The following is a 24,409-nucleotide window of genomic DNA, read 5'->3' as shown; positions in this document are numbered from 1 at the left end:
ATTCTAAGCCGAGGGCTGTCTGAACATGAAAAGTGAACTATTGTTAAAAGAATAAAGAAGTCAGGTTAGGTGACAACACTTTAACACTTCCTGAAGGTAGGTCTCCATCTGGAGATTGACAAAACAGTGTGGAAGGCAGAAAGGTTTTACAGAAAAAAAAAGTAAGGAATGAGGAAATAAATAGAGAGCCCAGAGTCAGCTTGGGGATTGGCTGCCTGGATATACAGCATTTCCGATCAAGCAGGGCATTTACAGAGATACATTTCAATACTACAGACTAGTATCTCCCATGAACATAAACAAAAAATTCACAACAAAATATTAACAGATCAAGCAATATATGAAAAAAATAATACATCTGACCAAGTGGAATTTATTTGGAAAATATAAGGCTGGCTCAACCTTTGAAAATCACTTAATGCACATACTAACAGACTAAAGGGAATTAAAAAAAAAAAATACCCACAACTGTATCAATAGATGCAAACTTTTTAAAAATTCACAGTCCATTCATGATAAAATTTTTAAGAAACTAGGATCAAGCTGATAAGGGGCATTAAGAGTAAAAAGACTGGACGCTTCTTCCATAAGATTGGGAATAAGGCAAGGATATCTATCAATTTTATGTAAATTATACCTCAATAACCTTAAATTAAAAAGCCTAAATTGATACCTTGAAGCCGGCACTAATATATGTTTGACGCCCTTGGTAAAGATATCATTCATTACCTAGCTTATCTTGGGAAAGCCAGTTAGGTAGCCAGTGAACAGGGAATTTACATAAGGAAACCAAAAAATCCAAAGTTTCTGTCTCTCAAAGTATTTGACTTCCTCCCTCTATACCAGCTGTTCTCAGAGTGTGGTCCCTGGATTAGCAACATCACCAACACCTAAGAATTTGTTAGAGATGCAAATTCTCAGGCTTCAACTCAAACCTCCTGAATAACAAGCTCTGGTAGGGGGAGGGGAGCTCAATCTGTGTTTTTAAAAGCCCACCCATGATCCTGATGCACAGAACATTTGAGAACCACTGTTCTACACGATACTAAGGACCTCTGGCATCTCAGCTTTATTTAGTGTGGCCTGTGTTTAATCCAATTTTGCAAAGTATTAAAACTACATCTATCTTCTTGAGTTAAATGTATCTAAAATGACCTTGTATAAGGGGATCATACTGATATTCAAAAAACACATTCGAAAATCCATTCTTTCACCTGTTCTGGAAATTTCCGAAGATGTAAATTAACAGTCTCGGGAATTCTTCCTACATGTTAGATTTCTTCGGATTTGGCCTCCAGGGGGCATGCTGGGCTCTTAACCGTAGATACGGGTTTGGGAATAGAGTGCCATAGAGTGCTGTGGCAAGAGTAATTGTTTTTTTCTGGTAAACGGACACCCTCAGGTGAAAATTTCTTAAAAAAAGAAAACACCCTCCTTCTAAGTGAAGAAATTGCTTCCTTCCTCAATCATATACCCACTAAATTCTCAGGGTCCTAATCTGTGCTCCAATTTTCATACACCTGATCCTGAAAGGCAGTGATTTCAACAGCTGTGCTAATTCTGGAGCCTCAGATTTGTTTTGGCTAAGTACTATACCTATAAGAAATGGCATTCTTTAGGCTTCTGTAGGTTTTGCTATGTGGATTTGAAATTGTTACTTACTTACTCCAAACTTTCCAATACTGCCAGAAGCAGCCACTCCGCCATCCTTTTTCACATTCTTGTTGCCTAGAACCTTGCTGTAAATTGGGCATATGATTTCATGTGGCCAGACAGCATAGCTATTTTACAACTGCCAGCTGAAGATAGCTAGATTTCCACCTAGATTCACTGCCTAATCTAGCTTGGATAACCAATTCCTACTTCCCACAATTCTCTGGGGATGTGTTCCCCGTAACTTCCAACTATCTGATGTCTATTACTCATTCAAAGATCCTGACCAGAAGCAACAAAATGTACTGTTTATCTTAAGCACATTGGATTCACTGGCATGCCAGCACAGGCTCACAGCTTCAATAAAAAGCCGAAGAACAGGTAAGAAGGCAATCAGGAGCCAAAGAAAGCTACAGAGATAAAGCAACAGCAACACAGCAGTAATCAAGCAGCACAAAAGGGCACTGCTTCTGCCAGGGATGACTCACCTCACCGTCTTCTCCTCATGCCCTTGTGGAGTCCAAGTCCAAGAAAGGAGTTTGACTGGGCGACTCAGGTCACATACCTGGTCCACAGGGCACCAGGAGCAGAAAGGCATGCCCTCTTAGAATCTAGAGAAGGAGGCGCATGCAGGACCTTCCTCAAGACAATGCGCAGTGGAGGAAAGGTAATTCACCTCAATAACTGGGATATACAGAACTAATGAATTGTTGAACACTACATCAGAAGCTAATGATGTACTATATGCTGGCTAACTGAACATAATTTTAAAAAAATAAACAAAAACAAACACACACACACACACACACACACACACACAAAGACCTCAGAATGTTCAGAAAGTGAGTGTGAATAGACAAATGAATTCTACAAAATGGAAGATGAAATAAAGGGTATTGGAATGCGGAATAAAGCAAGCCTTGCCTATCTTTCCTCAAAGCTAAACCGTTACAGAATATTTAAAAAACAAACCAAAAAAGTCACCTTATTTTCAAAATGGCTAAAAAAACAAAGAAAGTGTTATTTTTCCTGTCTATCTTGTATCATATAAATCTACTCCTAGGTAACCAAATGGTAGATGGCAGTAAGTTTCCTTCTAAGTAAATATTTTGGCTAAAAAAGCGAAGAAGGAATGACAGATTTAGAATCACCATTTTGCAATCCCTAATAAAGAAATGGATGTATGCACTGGGCATGGCTGCCCTTGCATGTCCGGATCTCGTGACTTTCTCATGTGATCAGGCAAAACATCAGTAGTATCAAGTTCAGCAGTGTTTCTTTCCCCTTGTAACTAACATATTTCTTTGATCATAACTTCTTTGATAACTATGATTACGGTAACTCTGATAATTAAAGTATCTTAAGTCTATTCAATACCCTATGAAATAAATTAGGAATGCTAAAAATTACATCTAGTACTATAATCCCCATGTAATTTTCTTTTCAAATTAAAGGTCTGTGTATTCATCAAAATGGTTAAGTTTAGGGGCACCTGGGTGGCAGTTGGTTAAGTGTCTGACTCTTGATTTTGGCTCAGGTTGTGATCTTGGGGTCCTGAGACTGAGCCCCACACAGGGCTCTGTGCCAAGTGCAGAGTCTGCTGAAGTTTCTCTTCCCTCTCCCTCTGCCCCTCCCCACCTCGTGCACTCTAAAAGAAATAAAATCTTTTTTTTTTTTAAGATTTTATTTATTCTTTTGACAGAGAGAGAGAGATCACAAGTCAGCAGAGAGGCAGGCAGAGAGGGGGGAAGCAGGCTCCTTGCTGAGCAGAGAGCCCGATGCAGGGCTTGATCCCAGGACCCTGAGACCACGACCTGAGGTTTAACCCACTGAGCCACCCAAGCACCCCAATAAATAAAATCTTTTTTAAAAATGGTTCTATTTAGGGCATCAAAGAGTAATGACAGATAGGGGTTATAAACCTTTGGAATCTCCTCCATAAAGACAGAAAGATAAATGGGGGGAAACTTGGTTTTAGAAAAACTTGTCAGTCCATAAATCTAGACGAAATAATGACAGTTTTTCAAGACTCCTGTCCCCAAATACCAGATTAAGTAATTGAGGCAAAGATTTTTCACAGATGCTCAAACCCTGGATGAGGGGTTCTTAGGGAACAAAATATACACAATGTCCCAAATTACTATTTCACTGATTATTTATTAATTGTAAAAAGGAAAACTGTACTCATACAATAGAAAGTTCTGGCAGCCACCACCTGTTAACCAAGCGATCATACTGAACAACAGCAATCGATGAGACAACCTAACATTTTATGGCTCCTGATGTGATGCAGTTTTAAGTACCTATCACTACCTTTGTAGACTGCTTCTATTATAGACAGAATCTATACAGAAGAAAATAAGGCAATCTGATAATACGTGAATCTCCATGATTACGTTGGATGTTTTGTATTATTTGTTCAGTTTTTCTCTAAGTTTGAAAGTTTTCAAAATAAAAAGCTGGTGAGAATATAAGTTATGTTTGTAACATTTCCATATAAATACAGAAAACAAAAACAAAAAAAAAAGGGTGGTGTAAGTCTTGAGTTGAAATCAATCCATCTCTCCAAAAGTAAAAAAAGCCCAGGCAGAGTTGAACCAGAATTCTGCCTGGTCCTTCAATGACCCAGAGCCATATCCTCTGTGACCTCTATTTTGTCACAGAGATGAACAATATAGCTTTTTCCTGTCTCCGCTAGGTCAAGACACTGAAAAGAAGCAAAAACACAAAGTACAACTGACAAAGCACGTCTACCAGCTCCAGAAATAAAATTCGAGATCTGGAAGCAAACTCTAAATTTTCAAAACTTGATTTATCTTTAAAAGAAAAAACATGTTAAAGTTTCTTTTACTTTTTCAATCAGGAAATAAAACAAACCCTGCTGAAATCTGATTCAAAAACTAATGAATGGTATTTCATATTCTTTAATATGACTTTAAGGATCTACAATAAAATAAACGAAGTATAGGTTTAAGTAAGCATTTATTGCACATGAAGGAATCTAAATTTGTTTTGAAATCATGAGCTAAATTCTAAGTTTCATTAAGTGTCACACCATTTTTGTTTTCTTTTAATTGAAATAGCAAGTTAAAATTTAGTTAATATATACTTGGATTTTATGTGTTTGATAAAAAAACATTTAACCAATTATAAATTCCAGTGGAAGATTATTCACAACATAGTGTTTTTCAAAAATAATCTACTTCTTCAGATCATATTTAACATTCTTGAAATGTCTGCACTCAAAGGAATAACAAAATACAGGGAAGCTCTGGGTTATACTTATGTGTACTCCTGAAAGAGGCTTAACACTCAATGTAAAAGACAAAATTAGGAAAAATGGTCACCCTTTCATCTTTATTTTGTACAAATGGTAGGAATGAAAAGGTCTGTTCATAGTGAAAGCTATCCCACAGTGTGTATGTCAAACAGTGCTTACTTTTTTGCCAGCTCCCCAACACTTCCAGACAATAAAATCTACAAATTCCTTTATTCTCATACGTACTGGAAGGATTAATACAGAATTAGATTGCATCCTCATTAGGTATGTTTCTATCCTTTAGTGTGAATTTTGTCATTTTAATCTTAATAAAATGAATTTTAACCAGCCACCAATCTATGAAGTTCCTCATGAACCCAAAGCTGTTTTGCATTCAAAACAGAAACAAGGAAAATAGTAAACTAATTCTTCAATAAAACCACAGCATCTAAAAGAAAAAAAATGCCTAGAGTTTGACACCTAGGCAAGTAACTCAGATCTGTAGCCCTTACAAAGGAACCCAAATAACACCAACTTCAAGCACACAAAGACTGAAGAGATTAAGAAATAGCAAACTTTTCAGCATAGAAATTAGCAGATGCTAATGACTATTGCTAATATAGAGGCAAAAGCAAGCAAAGAAGAAAGCAAGCATTAAGAATCAAAGGTTCTGAGGCCTGGAAAGCTTTTCAAAAGTACACTTCCTGGGATCCACCCCAGACCACTCCTGTTGGAATTTCCAGAATTCAGACCCAATACCAAAATTTTTTCATAAGACTCCCAGGTGATTTTTTATGAATCCAGCGGTAAAGATCACTGGTATAAATACAAAGAAGGTATAAAAGAGAAAAAGGAAAGAAAAAGCAAAAAGACCTTCAGAAAGCACTAATCACAATTACCAACTTCTGTTTAAAGGACCAGCTTTTCCATTTAAAGCATGCTCATTAATTTCACAGTACCCTCTACTTATCAGGAAGGATACGTAGTATTCTTAAAACTACGGTACAGGAGAAATTTCCCACTTTATTGATTAGTTGAAAGAATAGATCTAGAAGCAATTAGTGAACCTTCATTACTTAGTTTCTCATAACAAGTGTAAAATGGTTTGGCAAATACTGTAGTAGCAAAAATGTTTTAAACTTAATCTCAGGGGCGCCTGGGTGGCTCAGTGGGTTAAGCCGCTGCCTTCGGCTCAGGTCATGATCTCAGGGTCCTGGGATCGAGTCCCACATCGGGCTCTCTGCTCTGCCAGGAGCCTGCTTCCTCCTCTCCCTCTCTCTGCCTGCCTGTCTGCCTGCTTGCGATCTCTGTCAAATAAATAAAATCTTTAAAAAAAAAAAAAAAAACTTAATCTCAATACTTAGAACCAATTTTTAAAAATGTGTCATATGATTTATCTCAAGGTTTGTCATCCTTGACACTACTGACATTTGGAAGCAAATGATTTTTGGTTGCACGGAGCAAACTCTGAATATTCAGTAATAAATTTTTTGACATAGAAGACTGTTTCAATATAAATTATGAGTTTCTAAAATGATCTTCCTTTAGTACTTGTTACATGGCCATTAACTCTTTGTCTTTTCTGTTGTAGAATATTTTGCAGCATCCCTGGCCTCTACTAATGTGAGTAGCAGCCCTTCTTCAAAGTTGTGAAAACCAAAAACATCCCTACATATTGTTAGATGCCCCCCACCAACCCCCAAAAGGGGAGGGGCAATATGGCCTTCAGCTGCAAATCACTGAACTACCCAATTCAGATGTTCCCAAAAAATTGATAATCAAAAGATATTTTTTAATTAGTGAAAGATGACTCACTTACTAATTAAATCTAAAATTCATTATTTTTGTATACCAGGTTCATAAAGAATATCTCATGAGAAACAGAGTGAAGATTTATTTTTAAACAATAATGTAATTTGTGTGTACAAGAATATTCTAATTTTCTTCAATCTAACCATCTTGTGATATATAAATCTATGCAGTACAACAGCTTAATCACTGGTTGCTTTAATTTTTCACTTTAAAGATAAGACTAAATCAAAACCTTTGAACTTAGTATACTTTTCAACCTGAAAGAACCAAAGAATAGCTACAATTTTAAAAGCCACAATAAATCCAATATTATTCTGATGAATATCAATAGGCTATACTGAAACAAGGTGAAATATAAATATCTTACTTTGTACTTAATTTGAAGTGTTGCCACTGAAATCAATTACAGATGTTTATGCTGAAAGATGCTACTATGAAGGTTGCAGACTCAAATGCTGATAATGGTTCTTCAAAATTAAATTTATGGAACACCCAGAAAACAAGCTGCATTGGAACCTGTAGACAGTTTTAAAATACTCTTTTCCAACAATTTTTTAAAGACACAGAAGGCTGTTGTTTTCTGTAATTGGGAGTTTTAAAATCATCTCTCTTTAGTGCTTTCCATTGTCACATGGCCATAAACCAAAGACCAAATAATTTCAAATGATCACAGATAATATTTAGACAAAAATTCATGTGTCAGTACTTTTAATGTTGTGTACATCAAGTTATAGTAAAAAGATGACTATAAACAACATGCAGCCCCTCTATTTTCATGAACAGCACAACACATTACAATAAACCGAGTTTATATTCCACCATCAAGTGTGGTTCTCCCATTAGTTCACTTTGTGACGGGTCTGAAAACAAACAAAAACAAACATATTAAAGATTCTCAAAAAAAAGATAAATTCAATGATACTACCCACATGAAAATCTAGAACAGGCAAAACTGACAGAAAAGAGACTAGTGGCTGCCTAGTGGGGTCAAAGGTAGGGAAGTGACTGCAAAGGGACCAAGGAAACTTTCTGGGGTGATAAGCATTTTATATCTTTACTGGGGGAACACTTACACAGCAGTACACATTTGCTAATATTCACAGAACCGTACACTTAAAATGAGTACATTCTATTATACGTCAATTATATCTCAATACAGTTGTTAAAAAAAAAAAAAAAAGCCAGATTGAAAAAATTCTCCTTTTTCAAAATTCAAGCCTTCCAGTGGCTTCCCAGATGACTCTAGGAAACAATCTGTAATTAAAAGATTGAGCAAGTCTCTTAATCTAGTTTACAAAAACATTTTATTTCTATTGTTTTGTGCTCTGTTACATATTATATACACATACACAAACATAAATCAGAATTCAAGACCAAGAAAATCTTTAAAATCTTCACTATCCTGTTTTTAGAGAGCAATCAGAAAAAGTCTTATTTTAACTGAACAGTACACATAAGGGAGCTTTTAAAATTAATGGCAACAGTAAGCTTCCAAAAAACAAACAAAGCCTTTTGCTGTTTCTGCCCCCTATTCGGATAAAAACCCAATGAACTATAAAATTAGTTTGTAAAACTAAATAACCATCCATATTAAAAATTACAGGTCTGGATGATTCCTCACTGATCTCCTCAGAGACTAGAGATTCTTATGTCACATCAGTTCAGCAATCTATACACTCACTCTCTACACTCATCACACATCAAAGTAGCCTCAGCAACAACTACCGCTGCTATCCTCATTAATAGCAGAGTAACTGCTATATAAAAGGCATTCAACATCTAAACTTATTTTAAAAAAATGTCTCTACCATGAGTACAAAGAATAGGCAAAGATGTTTGCTTATAGCACTGTTTTGTGTTAAGTGAAAACAGATGGGCACCTGAGTGGCTCAGTTGGTTGAGCGTCCAATTCTTGATCCAGTTCAGGTCATGACCTCAGGGTCATGAGACTGAGCCCTGAGTCAGTCTCCGCACAGAGCCTGCTTAAGATTCTTTCCCTCTCCCTCCCCCAACCCCACTCACACACACCTCTTTCAAAAATTAAATTTAAAAAAATAAAAGTGAAAAAAGCGTCCAGCAATAAATGCACTGATGTATCATACATACTTTAAGATATACACAGTACACCAATCGTGTTAAAAAAACAAAAAAAAAACAACCACTTAGCAATGCCGAATATTTCTGACTATATATATTAGTATAAAAACACACAGAAAAAAGTCTGGAAGGAAATATACTAAATGAAAACAGCAAGTAACTGAAGAATAGGAAAGAGAAATGGGTGTGGGGGGAATCACGGAAGACCCGAGTTTCAGATGTAATGTTTTAAAGTGTCAAACAATACATTAATTTTTACAACAACTTTCTTTTAAACTCTACTTTAATCTCTGACTTTAATGACATGCATACTTATTAAATAAATCACTTACACCAGAAAACAACATACCACATGAGCAAGGTAATGGCCTGTGGTTCCAGCACCTGCTCTGCTACTACCTTGCTGTGAGAGACTGAGAGGGAGGACTGAGCCTCTCCATCAGTCTGTTTAACCACCTTAAAGTGAGGGAACTCAAGTAAACAGAAGACCCCTTCCAGCATTAAACGTCTAGTTTTGATTTTACTATTGTCCCTTCTCCTCCTTATAAAATGTGCAGATTTTTCTTGGTCAAGTACTTCCCTGATGAGTAAGCAAAACCCTATCACTTCCAACACTTACCTCAAAACCCTTCAGCCATATGGGCCTTCTTAACACACTCTTGTGTGTGTTGGGAGACAATTCTCTATGGGTCTCTCAAAATTCTCTTAGATACAATGCCTGCCTTTGTTCTAGACTCTCTCTCCAAAGTTGCTTCTAAAGTGAACACCCTCAGAAGACAAAGATCATGACTCTTCTGGAAGACAAAGATCATGACTTTTCTGGAGCACAGAACAGAAAGACTTAATGCCTATTATAAAAGATTCAGGTGTCCTGATCTGGGGGCTCCTCTACCTGTAATAAAATACACCATATATATGGTATCACCTGACTCTCTTCTTGCTACTCTTTGGGAGCTGGAGCTCAGGGAACCAACAGGAAAGCTGATACCCCAGCTACTGCTGCTGCTGTGAGGAATAAACTGTCCTTTGACTCTAGGAGTCTTGTCTTCTGCCAGGATCTATGAAACCAAGGCAAGCTAACCAGTCAGCTTATAGATAAGAAAACATCTTAAAACCCTTCAGAGTTCGGGTGCCTGGGTGGCTCAGTGGGTTAAGCCGCTGCCTTTGGCTCAGGTCATGATCTCAGGGTCCTGGGATCGAGTCCCGCATCGGGCTCTCTGTTCAGCAGGGGCCTGCTTCCTTCCCTTCCCCTCTCTCTGCCTGCCTCTCTGCCTGCTGTGATCTCTCTCTGTCAAATAAATAAATAAAATCTTTAAAAAAAAAAAAAAAACCCTTCAGAGTTCTTCAGCTGTTCTCTCAGGGTACAGACCTTTAACATATGGATTGCTTCTTCTGCCTAAAATAGTCTTCCCTTTACTTTCTGATTAACTAATTCACACATTTTTTAGGAAATCAAGTTATCTGTCATATTCGCAGAAGTGCCTGTCTCTCCCATCCAACAATAAACTATACCATTATCCCTTTTTATTCCTAGAATTTATCAAAATTCGTAATTATATGTTTGCATTTATCTGTTTAGTGTTTACCTCCCCACGTAGAAAGCACAGTTTGTCTTGTCACGACTGTATATTTAGAGCTTAGTCCAGTGCCTGACACATAATAAATGCTTGACTGAGTAAATACTTAACAAGCACCTCTCACTTTCTTTATACAAAATTGCACGAGTTGATTTTTAAATGAATGTATTTTTGTAACTAATTTAAAGACAAAAATATAGTGACAAGAACTATCACCTTGGTAATTTAAAATGAAGTGTAAGTTCAATGTAAAAAGTTTAGGAAATCCAGATTTCCCTGCATTCAAAAAGCTCCCTCAGGAACGATTTTCAAAGAGGAGGCTTCCCAGACTTCTGCCGTATCTAAGCATTTCCTTACCGGACACCAGCAGCCAAGCAAAGCTACTATAATTTAATCCTGTTGGGTTTTTCTGTTTCTCCTGAACTGCTGGGGCATAATGAACAGATGCAATACTTAACAGAGTTATATTTGTTTATCTTCCCCAGAACCAGAAAAAACAGAGGATGCTGTTTAGATTGTTCATACTTAAAAAGTATTTATCTCATATATAATAAGGTTTTTTTTTTGTTTGTTTGTTTTTTTTTGACAGACAGAGATCACAAGCAGGAAGAGAGGCAGGCAGAGAGAGAAGGAAGAGAGCAGAGAGCTGAGCAGAGAGCCCGATGTGGGGCTCCATCCCAAAACCCTGGGATCATGACCTGAGCCGAAAGCAGAGGCTTTAACCCACAGAGCCACCCAGGCGCCCCCTCATATATAATAAAATTATTCAAGGAATTTTGTTAAAAATGACAGATTCTGGGTGCCTGGGTAGCTCAGGGGGTTAAGCCTCTGTCTTCAGCTCAGGTCATGGTCTCAGGGTCCTAGGATCGAGCCCCGCATCGGGCTCTCTGCTCTGCGGGGAGTCTGCTTCCCCCTCTCTCTCTGCCTGCCTCTCTGCCTACTTGTGATCTCTCTCTCTGTGTCATATAAATAAATAAAATCTTTAAAAAAAAAAAAATTAAAAAAAAAAAAAAAAGACAGATTCTTCTTTCCTGTTCACCAGCTACAGAAGCACAAAAACTCTCTGAGGGTGGGAGTTATTTTTTAAAGAAAACGTTTCTGACTTTTTCTAGTCATTTTAAAAACTCATCATATCTCATCAATATTTTGAATACTGAAACAAAAATCATTGTTTAAGCTATCCTTGTAATACTAAATTAGATTCACACATCAGACTATAATTGCAGGACATGAAATGAAGGACTATCATCAACTGACTGATAATGACTACAACCTCGAAACTCCATAAATTTCTCCTTTAAAACCAGTTAAAGAACAGTTATTACCATTAAATATTGTCTTACAGCAATGAATAAACATAAGCGAATCACTCCAATGAGCTATAAGTTCCATAAGGATGAGGATGCTACAGGTTTTGTTTGCTTCCATTGCCTTGTACGTTATTAGGACTCCATAAAAGGTGCTGAATGACACTTACCATTAAGAATATCTTCAAATCCAATAGTCTCATCATTACCTCTCAAAATATCCAGTGAAAGGTTTGAGCTTGGAAGAAATGGAAGACGCTGAACCTTCACAAAAAATATGAAAGGGCAAAATAAGAGAAAACCAAGGGGAGAAAGAAAACAATATATAATCTAATTTCATCCTCCTCGTTCTTTACGTGTAAAATTCACAAAGCTACAAATAAAACACCAATATAACCAGTGGCAAAAACACCAATTCATATTTTAGACCCAAATCAATTTTTTAAAATTCCTTAAAACTTTATTCCAAATATATAAAGACACTGAAAATTAGTTTATTAACACTTAATAATCCCATCGACTTTGCATATATTTTGGACTTGGCTTCTGTCCCAAGAAAACCACAGTATACACGTGATGAAATGCAAAACCCCAGATCTAACATCATATCTATTTCATAATAAAAGTGGGATAATCAAACTCCTGAAGAAATTCCAACTCGGTAAGAGCATTATTCTACTTAGTAAACTGATCACTTCACTTTGTATGTTGTTTTGTATTGCTCATTATAAAAAATGTAAGTTAGGATCCTTAAAACAGTTCGGCTAACCAGAAAGGAAGACCAAAGACACCTGTGGGGCCTTTAAAAAACACAATACCATCCTGAACTAGCGTTATTTACCTTTCTCAAGAGTTAAATATAAAGAGTGCAGACTGAAATGTAAGTACACAGTGAAGCAAGCATGGGCTGCAGAGTCAGAGACCTGGAATCAAACTGTTCTACTACTTATAATACTAGTTACCTGATCTGTCTCACCGTCAGCTTCCTCACCTGTGAAACAGGGTAATACCATCTTCCTCTCAAACATGCCAGATGATATGGTGTAAAGGATGTTTATAGTATAGTCACTGGCATATACTTGGTATTCAATCAACTTTTATATAGCCAAACCAAATTTTCAGTTTGTGTGTTGTTAGTTGTCTAGCAGTCATAATCAGAAACAATGCAGATTACTTTGGATATTGACAAAAGAATGCCAAGAGTAATAGGTGGTCCATACTACCGGATACTAGTATTTTAAAATAATCATAACTCTGAAATCTAAGGGTGCTGTTAAGATAATTTCCCCCAAGAAGATATATTCAGACTAAAAATATTTTTAATTTCTAATGGCCTATAGTGTTTGGGATGAAAAAAATTCTCCAGGCTGTCAAAATTAGAAAAATATACCTATTACTTAAAATATACATATGTTTTTATTTATATTTACTTATAAATAAATATATATATATATATCTTTCTTTTTTTTTTTAAAAGGAAAGTAGGGATGACAGAGGAAGAAACAAAAATGGAGCTTTTAAGTTAATCCAAAGAGTAAGGGCCTGGCAGGTACAGTTTGATCAGATATAGCCCTGAGAAAGGACCAAAAGCAGGGATGAGCAGACAACTATTATACATCCCCATAAGCAAGAACTGCAGTAGTACAGGGATAAGAGGGAAAAGGGAGGGAGCAGAATTTTGGGCAAAGATTTCTGAATTAAATGGGATTAAAATGTTAGGGCTGATATATGAGCCATATGTAGCTGGAATGTGAACAGCAGGAAAATCAAAGCGAAGCTAGCGAATCTGTGCCATGTTTGTGTTATTTCAATCTTCAGAAGAAGCCTAATAACCACACACTGTTGTTATGGTTAACTCCATCTCACATTAAAAACAAACAAATGGGGGCACCTGGGTAGCTCAGTGGGTTTAAGCCTCTGCCTTTGTCTCAGGTCATGATCTCAGGGTCCTGGGATCAAGCCCCAAATCAGGCTCTCTGCTCAGCAGGGAGCCTGATTCCTCCTCTCTCTCTGCCTGTCTCTCTGCCTACTTATGATCTCTGCCAAATAAATAAAATCTTAAAACAAACAAACAAACAAACAAACAAAAAACAACAAACAAACAAATGATCTGAGGCTCAGAAAGGTCTCTAACTTATTTAAGTTCTTAAGAGTAGTAGATGGTGGAGCCAAGATTCACATCTAGATTATTCTGACTTAGAGCCAGACACGCTCTTTTAGAACTTGATCATTGGAAAAAAGTCTTGAAATAGCTTCCACAATGACTTAGCTAACATAGTTGATGGCACTAGTAGAATTTACTGAAAAAGACACAGTAGTAGGAAGAACATTTATAAAAGCCAAAAGGTGAGAGAAAAACTGAATCAGGACATGCAAGTAGTTTTAGGAGGCTATGAAGTATGGTGGAGAACAAGGAGAGGCCAGTTCATGGACAAAGCCATGTTAAGGAGCTGAGTTTTAATTTAAGGGCAAAGTGAGAGGAGTGACATGGTCAAATCTGTATTTTATAAAGATTATTGTGACTAGAGCATGTACAATGGTGGGAGGACAGCAGTGATTCAGACAAAACACAGTAGGCAATCAAAACCAATGTAGTAGCAGTGGTGAGAATATGTAATTGACTAGATGGTGGGAGGTGTGGGTAGAGGGTAGGGATGTAGTGCAGGGTGAGATAACCACAGCTCATGCTCCAATCTCTGCCTTAGGAAGCGACCTATTCATACATGACACATGTGAGTATGTGAGAAATAGGGAGTTGTTCTGTACTCAGACATGTTTACAGCTCATGAGAATTAAAACTTGGGGGTCATCGGGGCGCCTGGGTGGCTCAGAGGGTTAAAGCCACTGTCTTCGGCTCGGGTCATGATCTCAGGGTCCTGGGATCGAGCCCCACATGGGGCTCTCTGCTCAGCAGGGAGCCTGCTTTCTTTCCTCTCTGTCTGCCTGCCTCTCTGCCTACTTGTGATCTCTGTCTGTCACATAAATAAATAAAATCTTTTAAAAAATAATAAAAATAAAAATTTGGGGGTCATCAACATATAAATGATACTTGAAGTTATAGGTATAGACAGGAAATAACAGGATGAAAATAGGACTAGAGATGGGAACTAAAAGAACAGAATTTCAGGGTACAGAAAAAAGCAAAAGGAATCTATGTGGCAACACCAGAGAACAAGGTTTCAGAGATAAAGACAATATCAGCAAAGTGTGGTGTCCTAAAAGCCAAGGGAAGGAGTCACTGGTGTAACATACCACAGGGAGATCAAACAAAAGGGCATACAGATATCTACATTGTTTAGGAGCAGCTTCACTGCTGTGATGGGAGCCAGAAACCAGTGGGTTGAGTGAAATAGTAGGTAAAGGAGTGTACAAATGGAGGCAACTTTAAGGCGCTCAACCTGCAAAAGCACACTTAGTGAGAGAAAAGGTGCTATAAAGGGACTGACAGAAATTTTGTTTTAAGAGACAAAAAAGATTAGAATGAATGTAAACACTGCTGATGAGTCTGAGCAAAGTAGAGAAAGAGGATAAAGCTATCAGCTATAGGAGGATCCATGAAAAGGGAGTTCCCTGACGTAGTGTGAGATGACGGAATCCAAAGCACAGGTCAAGGCAGGTCTTACACGCTTGGAAGGACATTTTTGAAGATCTTATTCCTGAGCAACAGGTGCACTCGGCTACATACAAACTGCCTACATATAAACGTACAACCACATGCATATTCCTAGAGGTATTTCAGATTCAATGTAGCCCTCCCAAAAAGAGAAAACCATGAAAGTAGATGCAGAGAAGTTTTGGCACAGAGCTCATAATCTGAAGTTTTCCACGTAATGTCTTCTTTTTTCTCTATAAAGTAGAAATCGAGGTCATATCCTGCAAAGGAGCAAAGTAGAATGGATTGCAGAGAAGGTAAGGGTTATGGGGCTAGTCCTAGAGAAGAATCCTTCCAATCCACAGCAACACACATGTCATAAGTGATATCCATCAACTCACCTGCTGCACTGCCTTGAATTCCATTTGCAATTTTAGTGGAGCAAACAGACCCTGGATGTTTCTTAGTGTAGAAAAATTCATTTTATCTTGGTTGAGCTGAAACTACGAAGGCAAACAATGTAATTTCAAATGTTACACGCAACATTCTGCTTTCCAAACAGCACAAATACGTATGTAGCACAACACTTTAAGAATTTTAATATCCATAACTGAAATTAAAACTAAGTTCTTTTATTAATTTTGTCAATAAATTTTAGATAAATGTCTGTTTTATCCAGCGTGCACGTGTACTTCACCAATGTAAAATTATCACTTAAATTTGGATTAAGAGAACTGATAAATGTTCTGTAAGGAATGTTTTTCACATTGAAAAAAACATATTTACAAAATATTTCAGTGTTTTTTATTAGAATTACCACAAAACTGTAATACAAAGGAAAGGTATAAATGAGAAACAGTTACACACAAATGACAAAAACAGTGAATTTCTAAGTATGCAAGTATGTAATTCAAAAGATTTCACAAAGGAAATAGTCTAACCCATGATACCACCCTGTTAATTAAGTACAATGTTTAAACTCCACTTTTTGGGGTAATAGATTCCCAGGTGGCAGGGAAACCCAAAACTCTAAAGTTTGTCCAGTTTGTATTGGGTGCTACTAAGCAATTTTTTTCCCTAGAATCATACTTCTACTAAACACTAATATTACTTCTAAAAAACTGATTGTAATCTAATGTACTTTAGGCAAAATGAATCAACTTGACCCATAATCCTAATCTAGTTTCCCAAAATGGGTAGTGGATATGATTTGCAGACTACTACAAAGGTTTGTCCAAGTTAAAGTACTTACAATAAGATAAAGTGACCTCTGATCAATTTCCATTATACTACATTCTCTTGATAAGATTTTTAGGTCATGGTCATGGGGAATAATTTTGATCAAAAACCTACTGAGAGATTAGTGCCCACTTAAGACATGACCAGAGGCCATATACATTAAGTCTAAGATAAGGTACCCAGTGACATGGCTTTTAATTACTTTAGCTAGAGTATAAAATTTTAACCCTTATTATGGGTATATAATCTGAAATTCTCACTGAAGGATTTCTGTTAAATACTGAGCTATCCTCCTAAGTAAATACAGTTTTATGTAAAAAATTCTATTTTATAAACTTTGATGAATATGTCCATCTTTAAATATGATGTCAAACTATAATTATCAATCAACATGTATTTAATTATTAGCAACCACAGGCAAAATGAGGATTTAAAAAACTGATTGTAGGGGCGCCTGGGTGGCTCAGTGGGTTAAGCCTCTGCCTTCGGCTCAGGTCATGATCTTGGGGTCCTGAGAACGAGTCCCACGTCGGGCTCTCTGCTCAGCGGGGAGCCTGCCTCCCTCTCTCTCTCTCTCTCTGCCTGCCTCTCCATCTACTTGTGGTTTCTCTCTGTCAAATAAATAAATAAAATCTTTAAAAAAAAAAAAAAAACTGATTGTAATCTAATGTACTTTAGGCAAAATGAATCAACTTGACCCATAATCCTAATCTAGGTGGCAATAAACCACAAAACAGTCTGCCATGGAGGAGGTTATATAATCGAATTGGGAAGACATTACATATAGATCCGGGCTTCTCAACCCTTGGCACTGCTGACAGGGTGGGCTACACAATTATTTGTTGTGGTGGATGGGGACTGTCCTTTACATTGCAGGATGTTTAGCAGTATCCCTGGCCTCCACCCGATTGATGCCAGGACCAAAGACCCTTCTCTCCCAATACTACTTGTGACAGTCAGACATTCCAAATGTTCCCTGGAGGAGGTAAAATCATCCCTAGCTGAGAACCACTGGTATAAATAAGGATGGTCATCTTCCATCACCATCACTACTACAGCTCCCGGTCATGGAGAGCTACTGTAAGCCAGCATATGCAAGGCATGGGCTATTACTAACTCCATTTTACAGATGAGGAAATGAAGACTTAAACAGAGATTAAGGAATTTGCCCAAGTTCACTTAGCTGCTAAGTATGGTGTCAAGAATCTAAACTTACATAGCTCAATTACACAACCCATGCCAAAGGACTTATAATAGTTAATAAGTGGCACAGAATTTCAAGAGGCTGCCATTAGCTGATTAAGTGATTAAGGAGACTACACAGAAGCAGCTGATGTAAACTGAGTCCCAAATGATCTATGCAATTTTTAAATTCTTCATCACCATTTGGGCCAGTGTCACTCTGATTTGTCAATGTCTCTCTTAAAATGTATTGCTCAGAACTGAATCAATATTCCAAATCTAATGGCCAGGCTAATACTTGAGAAAGTGAGAATATAATCTCCCTTGATTTGAGCCCCATCTTCCTGAGTAGTAAGATACCTCTTTCTTCCTGCTCTGAACGTGTATTTATAAAGTCTCTGTCTTTAGAACATGTATACAGGATATATCCTCTTCAGGGGTGACCCTTCCCTATCTATTAACCTGGTTAATACTGGTCCACAGCTATTCAAATGTCTACTCCTCTACAAAGACTCCCAGCAGCCCTCTGCACAGGTGGCTGCTCCATCTTGGTCCTCTATACCATTTTATGAAGCCCCTAGCCACTGCTTGTCCTCCCATTAAATTTTCAGCCCCTCAAGGATGGGGATTATGTCACACTCATCTGTGTACCTACTGTGCCTAGCAAGAGAATACGACCCTCAGTAACTTGGAGATGCAGGGCTTGAGAAAGAGGTCAAGGCTAGAGATTGGACTGGCAGTCAATAGCAAAAATGGCAGAGGAAAATTATAAAGGAAAACAGGGTCATCAAATGAGGAAATATGAGAGGAATGGAAAGGGGGATTGGTCTTGAAATGTCCATACAGGGGCATATTGACTGGCTCAGTTGGTAGAGCATGGGACTCTAAATCTCAAGGTCTTGAGTTTAATCCCCATGTTGGGAGTAGGGCCTAGTTAAAATAGTCCATAAAAAAGACTAAAGAAGAATGTGTAGAAAAAAAGCTTTAGTGAAGCAGTTTAATGATAATTCAAAGCCTGCTCTACAAGGATATTGAAAGTAAGTCCTCATATTCTTCATGGTCAAATGCTCAACATTAAAATTATCTTAATAAATGAAACTATGTATTACTAAAAGTATATTCTTCTACTAGAGGATAAAAATAGAAACATGGATAACATACTTACATTTTTTTCTGATAATTCAAGAGGATGACTGGGCAAAAGTTCATTTTTCACACAAGGTAGGCTGAAAAAAAATATTTAAAAGCGAGATTATAAATCACTCAACTGCATCTATCAACAGGTATAACTGGTATATCAACAGGTATAAAGGAATGGCAAAAGGGAGTTTTTAGGAACAATGACACTTCTGTATCTTGATTATGGTAATGGTTGCAGGGATTGATATATTTATTAAAATTCATAATACTGTGAATTATAACATAATGAATTATATAACACTTTTAAAAAGGTCAAATTTACTATATATGATAAGTGTTTTAAAACATATCAATTAGGGACGCATGAGTGGCTCAGCTGATGAAGCGTCTGCCTTCAGCTCAAGTCAGGATCCCAGAGTACTGGGATCAAGTCCAGAAACAGGATCCTTGCTCAGCAGGGAGCCTGCATCTCCCTCTGCTTGTGCTCTCTCTCTGACAAATAAATAAAATCTTTGAAAAAAGCAGCAATTATAGATACTAGTGGTCAATTCAGTAAGGTGAACCCCTCGAAAAACAGTGCTAAATGATGCCCTACGTCTGGAAGAAATTTAACAAACTATGTTTAAAATTACTATTATTTGATGACATGCTTCCTATATTATATAAAAAAAAATCCAGGGGCACCTGGATGGCTCAGTGAGTGTCCAACTCTTGGTTTTAGCTCAGGTCATGATCTCGGGGTCGTGGGGTTACGCCCCACATCAGGCTCCGCCCTCAGTGAGGAGTCTTGAGGATTTGCTCCCATCCTCTGTCCCTCCCCCCACACACATGCCCCATCCTCGAATAAATAAATGAATCTTAAAAACAACTACACCTCTTCTGTTCAGGTCTATGCATATTCAATATTTAATGTATTCTTAATAAATACATGCTGAACAGTATATTTGACATTTAATAAATACCTACTATATAAGGTCATACATTATTAGAAACAGGCCACTGGTCTTTAACACTCTAGATACATAAAGAGGACTATGCTTATTGCCAAAATGGGATTTGAGAGCTGAAAAGAACCTGCAACAATCATTCACTACATATTGTCTTTGTACAGAACATTATCCTAGAAGCAGAATTTGAAAATGGCTGTGTTCACAGCAATCTTAAAGTCTAACCGGGAAGAAAAAGAAGCATTTTAGGTGGAAAAAAGTAAATATATAAGAAATCATCAGAACCTGGTTACCGGCTAGTTTTATGAATTTGATTATACCATACCATAAATCAAATTATATCTCCAATTCCAAAGACTATAAACTGCATCTTTCACTAGAAAATGGAAAGACAATAATGAAGCATTAGGTCTGTCCCCAGACACCACCATTAGAATGACATTTTATTATAGTAAGACCAAAATACCTTAAAGTTACAGATAAAATTCAAAAATTCACAACAGATGTTTACAGGGGTAGGCAACCTGTCAATAAGTACCAGAAATTGAGACCTAAACATATAGAAACATGGAGGAAATCAGAGGAAGGGGTACAACTGTGTGCTGAAGCTAGAAAAGTAAAGTAACAGCAACTAACACTTACTGAGGGCTAACTAATGTCAGGTACTGTTCTAAATATTTTTCATGTATGAATTCTTTTATTTCTCAAAATGAAATTTATTACTATTAACAGCCCTATTTTACAGATATAGATATTAAGACATAGAGCAATTAAGTTACCTGCCTGAAGTCACACATCTAGTAAAGAGCAGAGCCAGAATCAAAACCCAGGCATCCTACTCCTGAGTAGGCTCTTAACTGCTGTGTTCTAGTTTCTCCCAGAGAATTACTCCAGTAGTTAATAAGGACACAAACGGCTCTCCAAGTTAGCAGTAGCAAAAAGAACAGTACCAAGTCATGCCACTGGGTAACAGCTTCTTGAAGGATGCCTTATCCAATCCTACGACTGTTAAGACTTCCTCTATTACAAAAAACATCCACTCCCACCCTCCCCACGTCTAAGGTATACTATTTGCTATGTCCCAAATTAAATATATATTTATGGTCTATCAAAATAGTTAAAGAATACTGTGAAAAAGAATTCACAGAAACATTTTATTGTAACAAAGTCAAAGTCACAATTCCCCCATATACCCTTTTCGAAGAAGATCATGACTTTCAAAAGGTCCACTTGCTGAAAGTTCAGTAACCGGAATACTGTCCTTTAACTGAGATCCAAGTCCTCTGGCATTCTACAACACAAATAAAAACACTATTAAATACAAAAAATGTTTTAAAACTCACACTTAACATCTACATAAAAAACACTGTATATGCACTAGACCAAAAAAATAAAGTCTCTGCCCTCAAAGGGCCCACAGTCCGACAATTATCATGAGCCTTTACATTATGGTAGAATGATTATACATGGCACATTAAATAATATTAAATTTGGGGGTAGGAAGGATTCCTGATTGATCTCTGAATACTGTCATACTGAAAGGCATTCCAGGAAAAAAGAATATGGGTAAAGGTACAAAAATATAAATAAACAAGCTATAAGCAGTTTAACATGACCAGCTAACTACATATCAAGTAAACCAAAGCTGGCAAAATGAAAAAAACAAAAAGGCTTAAACAATCAAAGAAATTCAGGTTTTATTCTGAAACTGAGAGAGAGCCTCTGAGGGTTATGACAGGATCAGATTTACTCTCATTGGAAAGATCTCTTGCTTAGGTTGGAATGATTAGCACAGAATGAGAATAGTCCAGGACAGACTCCTGGGAAATACAATTCCTTAATGAAGAACAAGAGAGTTGGATTAAGAACAGGCTAGCTAGAAGAAGGTGGTCACAGAAGCCAAGGGAAAAAAAGAGAGACATTCAGAAAGTATTTGGTCTTTAGAACAGGGTACTCCCTATGAAAAATCAATCTAATCAGTACATTATAAACAAAACCAAACAAGAACAAAGACTCACTCCCAGTATATCTGGTATTGGTTTATTATCACCCTACACATCTATACCATAAAAATTTGATCACCAAATATTTATTAAACATCTACTATGTGGCAGGTACTCCGGTAGATGCTGAAGATATACACCTACCTTCCAGGGTTTAGTCTAATGAAGATAAACTAAACAAGCAAATAAATGCAATAAACATTACAACAGGTAAAACACAAAAGCTGACTTCTAATCACTTGTTGGTCAAGTACAATATTGCTGTAATTCTGCAGAAAAATGTAAAACGGCTACAGGTAGTTTGGTATCCCCTTACACTATTCTAGGAGAAACCACTCTGAGAAAACAGCATTTTAAATTGATTTCTTAATTTATCTGTGTGTATTTTATATTGTCAGGTACTTTAGCCTGTTCAGAGTTTCTTCAATCTACCATTCTACTTCAGGATCTCACACCTGGGTAACTTTAACAGCACCTGACTGGGTCTTGCTGTCTCCAGACTTTTCCATTTCCACTTCCGCAAATCAAGGTTTTCCTAAAACGTACAATATCTACCACCAAGCTGTTACAAAACCTTTCACTGATTTGCCAATGTCTTCTTTGAAAAATAAGTCCAACATCCTTAGCCTGGAACTCAAGAACCTACAAAACAGGCCTCCCTCCAAAGAAGTCAAAGTTGATCAGGAAAAGAATCTTGAACCTAGTGCAACTGTCTCTAACCTATTATGTGACTATGATCAAGGCATACAATCTCTCTGGCCCCTTTTACTCATCCCTCCTGGTGCCTGAACTCTTTCCTCATCTAGAGTTATAGGACTGTGCCTTTCCAAATGCATCTCCTGGTACTTCCACACATAAACATTCTCCTGCTCTCAGACTGCTTTATTATAAAGCAAGAGAAGAAAAGTTTCTTCTACACACAAAGAAAAGAAAAATTCGGATTTCTGGGCTTTACTGTCATGATTTCACCCAATTTCCTTCTGTAAAATATCAGGATTGGGACCTGATGTTTCTATTAAAGCAGCAGAGAAAAACAAATCTATGAGATGTTAAGTACCACTAGACCTCAAAGTGTTTAGAAGACCTCTTCACAATGATCAGCAGTATTTCCAACAGAAACTTTCTAGAGTTAGATGGCCTCGTATCAGAGTCAGAGGCCGCAGCCCTTTAGGAGTCTTTCCCAAGCATCCCAATTTTAAAGTTAGAAAGACAAAAAGTGGATGGTAGTGGGGAGGATGCACTAACAATACTGACAAACGGGGAGTAACCAACGTCTCGATTTTTTCCCCCTCCAACTTCTGGCATACTACAGGTTCCCCAAAATGTCTGTAAAGGTGAGAGATAAAAAGGAGACTTTATATAGCTGGGTTTGTTAGCAAAGCCGTTCCGCGGCCTGGGGTGAGTGAGGAATTCGAGGGCTTTGGGCCCCCAAGGTTTGCCCCTCAGGGGGAGGGTAGTCAGTCGGCGGCGCCGTAGCACACACCACAGAACAACGTTGCACTTTCGGATTTGTCCTTGCCAGCTCGCCGCCAACTATGGGGAGAGGGCCGGGGCGTGCTGGGGGTCTCCAGGTTGAGACGGCGCACATCGAGAGAAACAAGTGAAGGAAATGAAGCCGAAGCGCTGCTCGCGGGACTGGTGCCGGAGCCCAGCCCGGACGACAGCCGCGAAGCCCCCAACCCCGTGACTCGACAGATCATGGCGCCCGAGGCCGGCCTCATCCTCCCGCCGCCGCCGCCGCCGCCGCCGCCACCCCGGGACGAGATAGGAGGGGGCGGCCCATTTCTCCCGGGCCAGGATCCCGAGCCCGCCGGGAACTCAGGTCGCCCAGAGTCTCACTCACCATCTTCACTTGCTCTGTGAACAGCCTCTCAGCCCCGTTACCGTCAGTCGACCCCGCCGCTCACTTCCGTTTCCGGGGTCCCCCCCCCATCCGCCGGAAGTGCGTCCGTCCGGGCAAGGAAGGAAGGAGGGCGCGGGGCGCCGGGAGGGAGCTGCGCGGGGCCGGGGCTCCCACGCTTGAAGTCCCGAGGGACCGGGGGCCAAGGGCTCAGTAAGGGTGTGGGTTGGGTGGAAGGCGGGGTCGGGACGAGACGTGCCGGAGGGGAGGGAAGACGAGGACTTCCGCTTGATTAATAAACATCTGCCATGGGTACAGTATTTGAAGGTGGGCAATGGGCTTTGGTAGATGTGTCCCGTTAAAGTGGGTACTACATTTTTCGTGAGGGTAAAACGAAACATAGGTGGGATGAATAATTTTCAGTCTTTGAGCTAGTAAGGCAAACGGAGAACACGAGGCTTTGCCAGTTTATTTATACAGATCATATATCAAAGACCTGCTATGTTCAAAATCCTGTCCCAAGGCCAAGAATACAGAAATGAATTTGGCTGATGTGGTTCCTGGGCTAGAGAAGCAGCGAAGTGGTTGGGGTGGGGGGGAAGGGTGACATAGAATGAGGTATGGTTGATAATTACAGACATATATTGGGCTTTTACTTATAGCAACACAATTCTAAGTGCTTTACATGAACTATCTCCTTTAATCCCTTCAATATCTTATGAGGTGTGTACCACTGTTGTCTCAGTTTTATGGTCAGGGAA

At 38.3% G+C, this 24,409-nt stretch overlaps 1 protein-coding gene across 4 annotated transcripts in view; it reads right to left on the bottom strand.

Annotated features, from left to right (window-relative positions):
- Positions 1 to 23,954, bottom strand: part of POMP (proteasome maturation protein) — a 30,789-nt gene extending 6,835 nt beyond the window's left edge. The window contains exons 1-6 of one of the 4 annotated variants that reach the window (XM_082700963.1): positions 23,652 to 23,931; positions 20,999 to 21,096; positions 18,884 to 18,944; positions 15,699 to 15,800; positions 11,876 to 11,963; positions 7,404 to 7,584 (exon numbers count right to left, since the gene is read on the bottom strand). In XM_082700963.1, the coding sequence (XP_082557089.1) occupies positions 7,517 to 7,584; positions 11,876 to 11,963; positions 15,699 to 15,800; positions 18,884 to 18,944; positions 20,999 to 21,096; positions 23,652 to 23,654 (420 nt within the window). In that variant the 5' untranslated portion in view covers positions 23,655 to 23,931 and the 3' untranslated portion in view covers positions 7,404 to 7,516. Of the gene's footprint in view, positions 1 to 7,403; positions 7,585 to 11,875; positions 11,970 to 15,698; positions 15,801 to 18,883; positions 18,945 to 20,998; positions 21,097 to 23,651 lie in introns of those variants that run through there. The other 3 variants (XM_082700962.1, XM_082700961.1, XM_082700960.1) reach the window with 3 other exon arrangements.
- Between the last annotated feature and the right edge of the window lie 455 nt (positions 23,955 to 24,409).

The sequence above is a fragment of the Mustela nivalis genome (genome assembly GCF_964662115.1).
Source record: "Mustela nivalis genome assembly, chromosome: 15".
In the NCBI taxonomy this organism is placed as follows: Eukaryota; Metazoa; Chordata; class Mammalia; order Carnivora; family Mustelidae; genus Mustela; species Mustela nivalis.
Note: the sequence above shows the minus strand (reverse complement) of the source record. Positions and strands in the feature narration are given on the sequence as shown.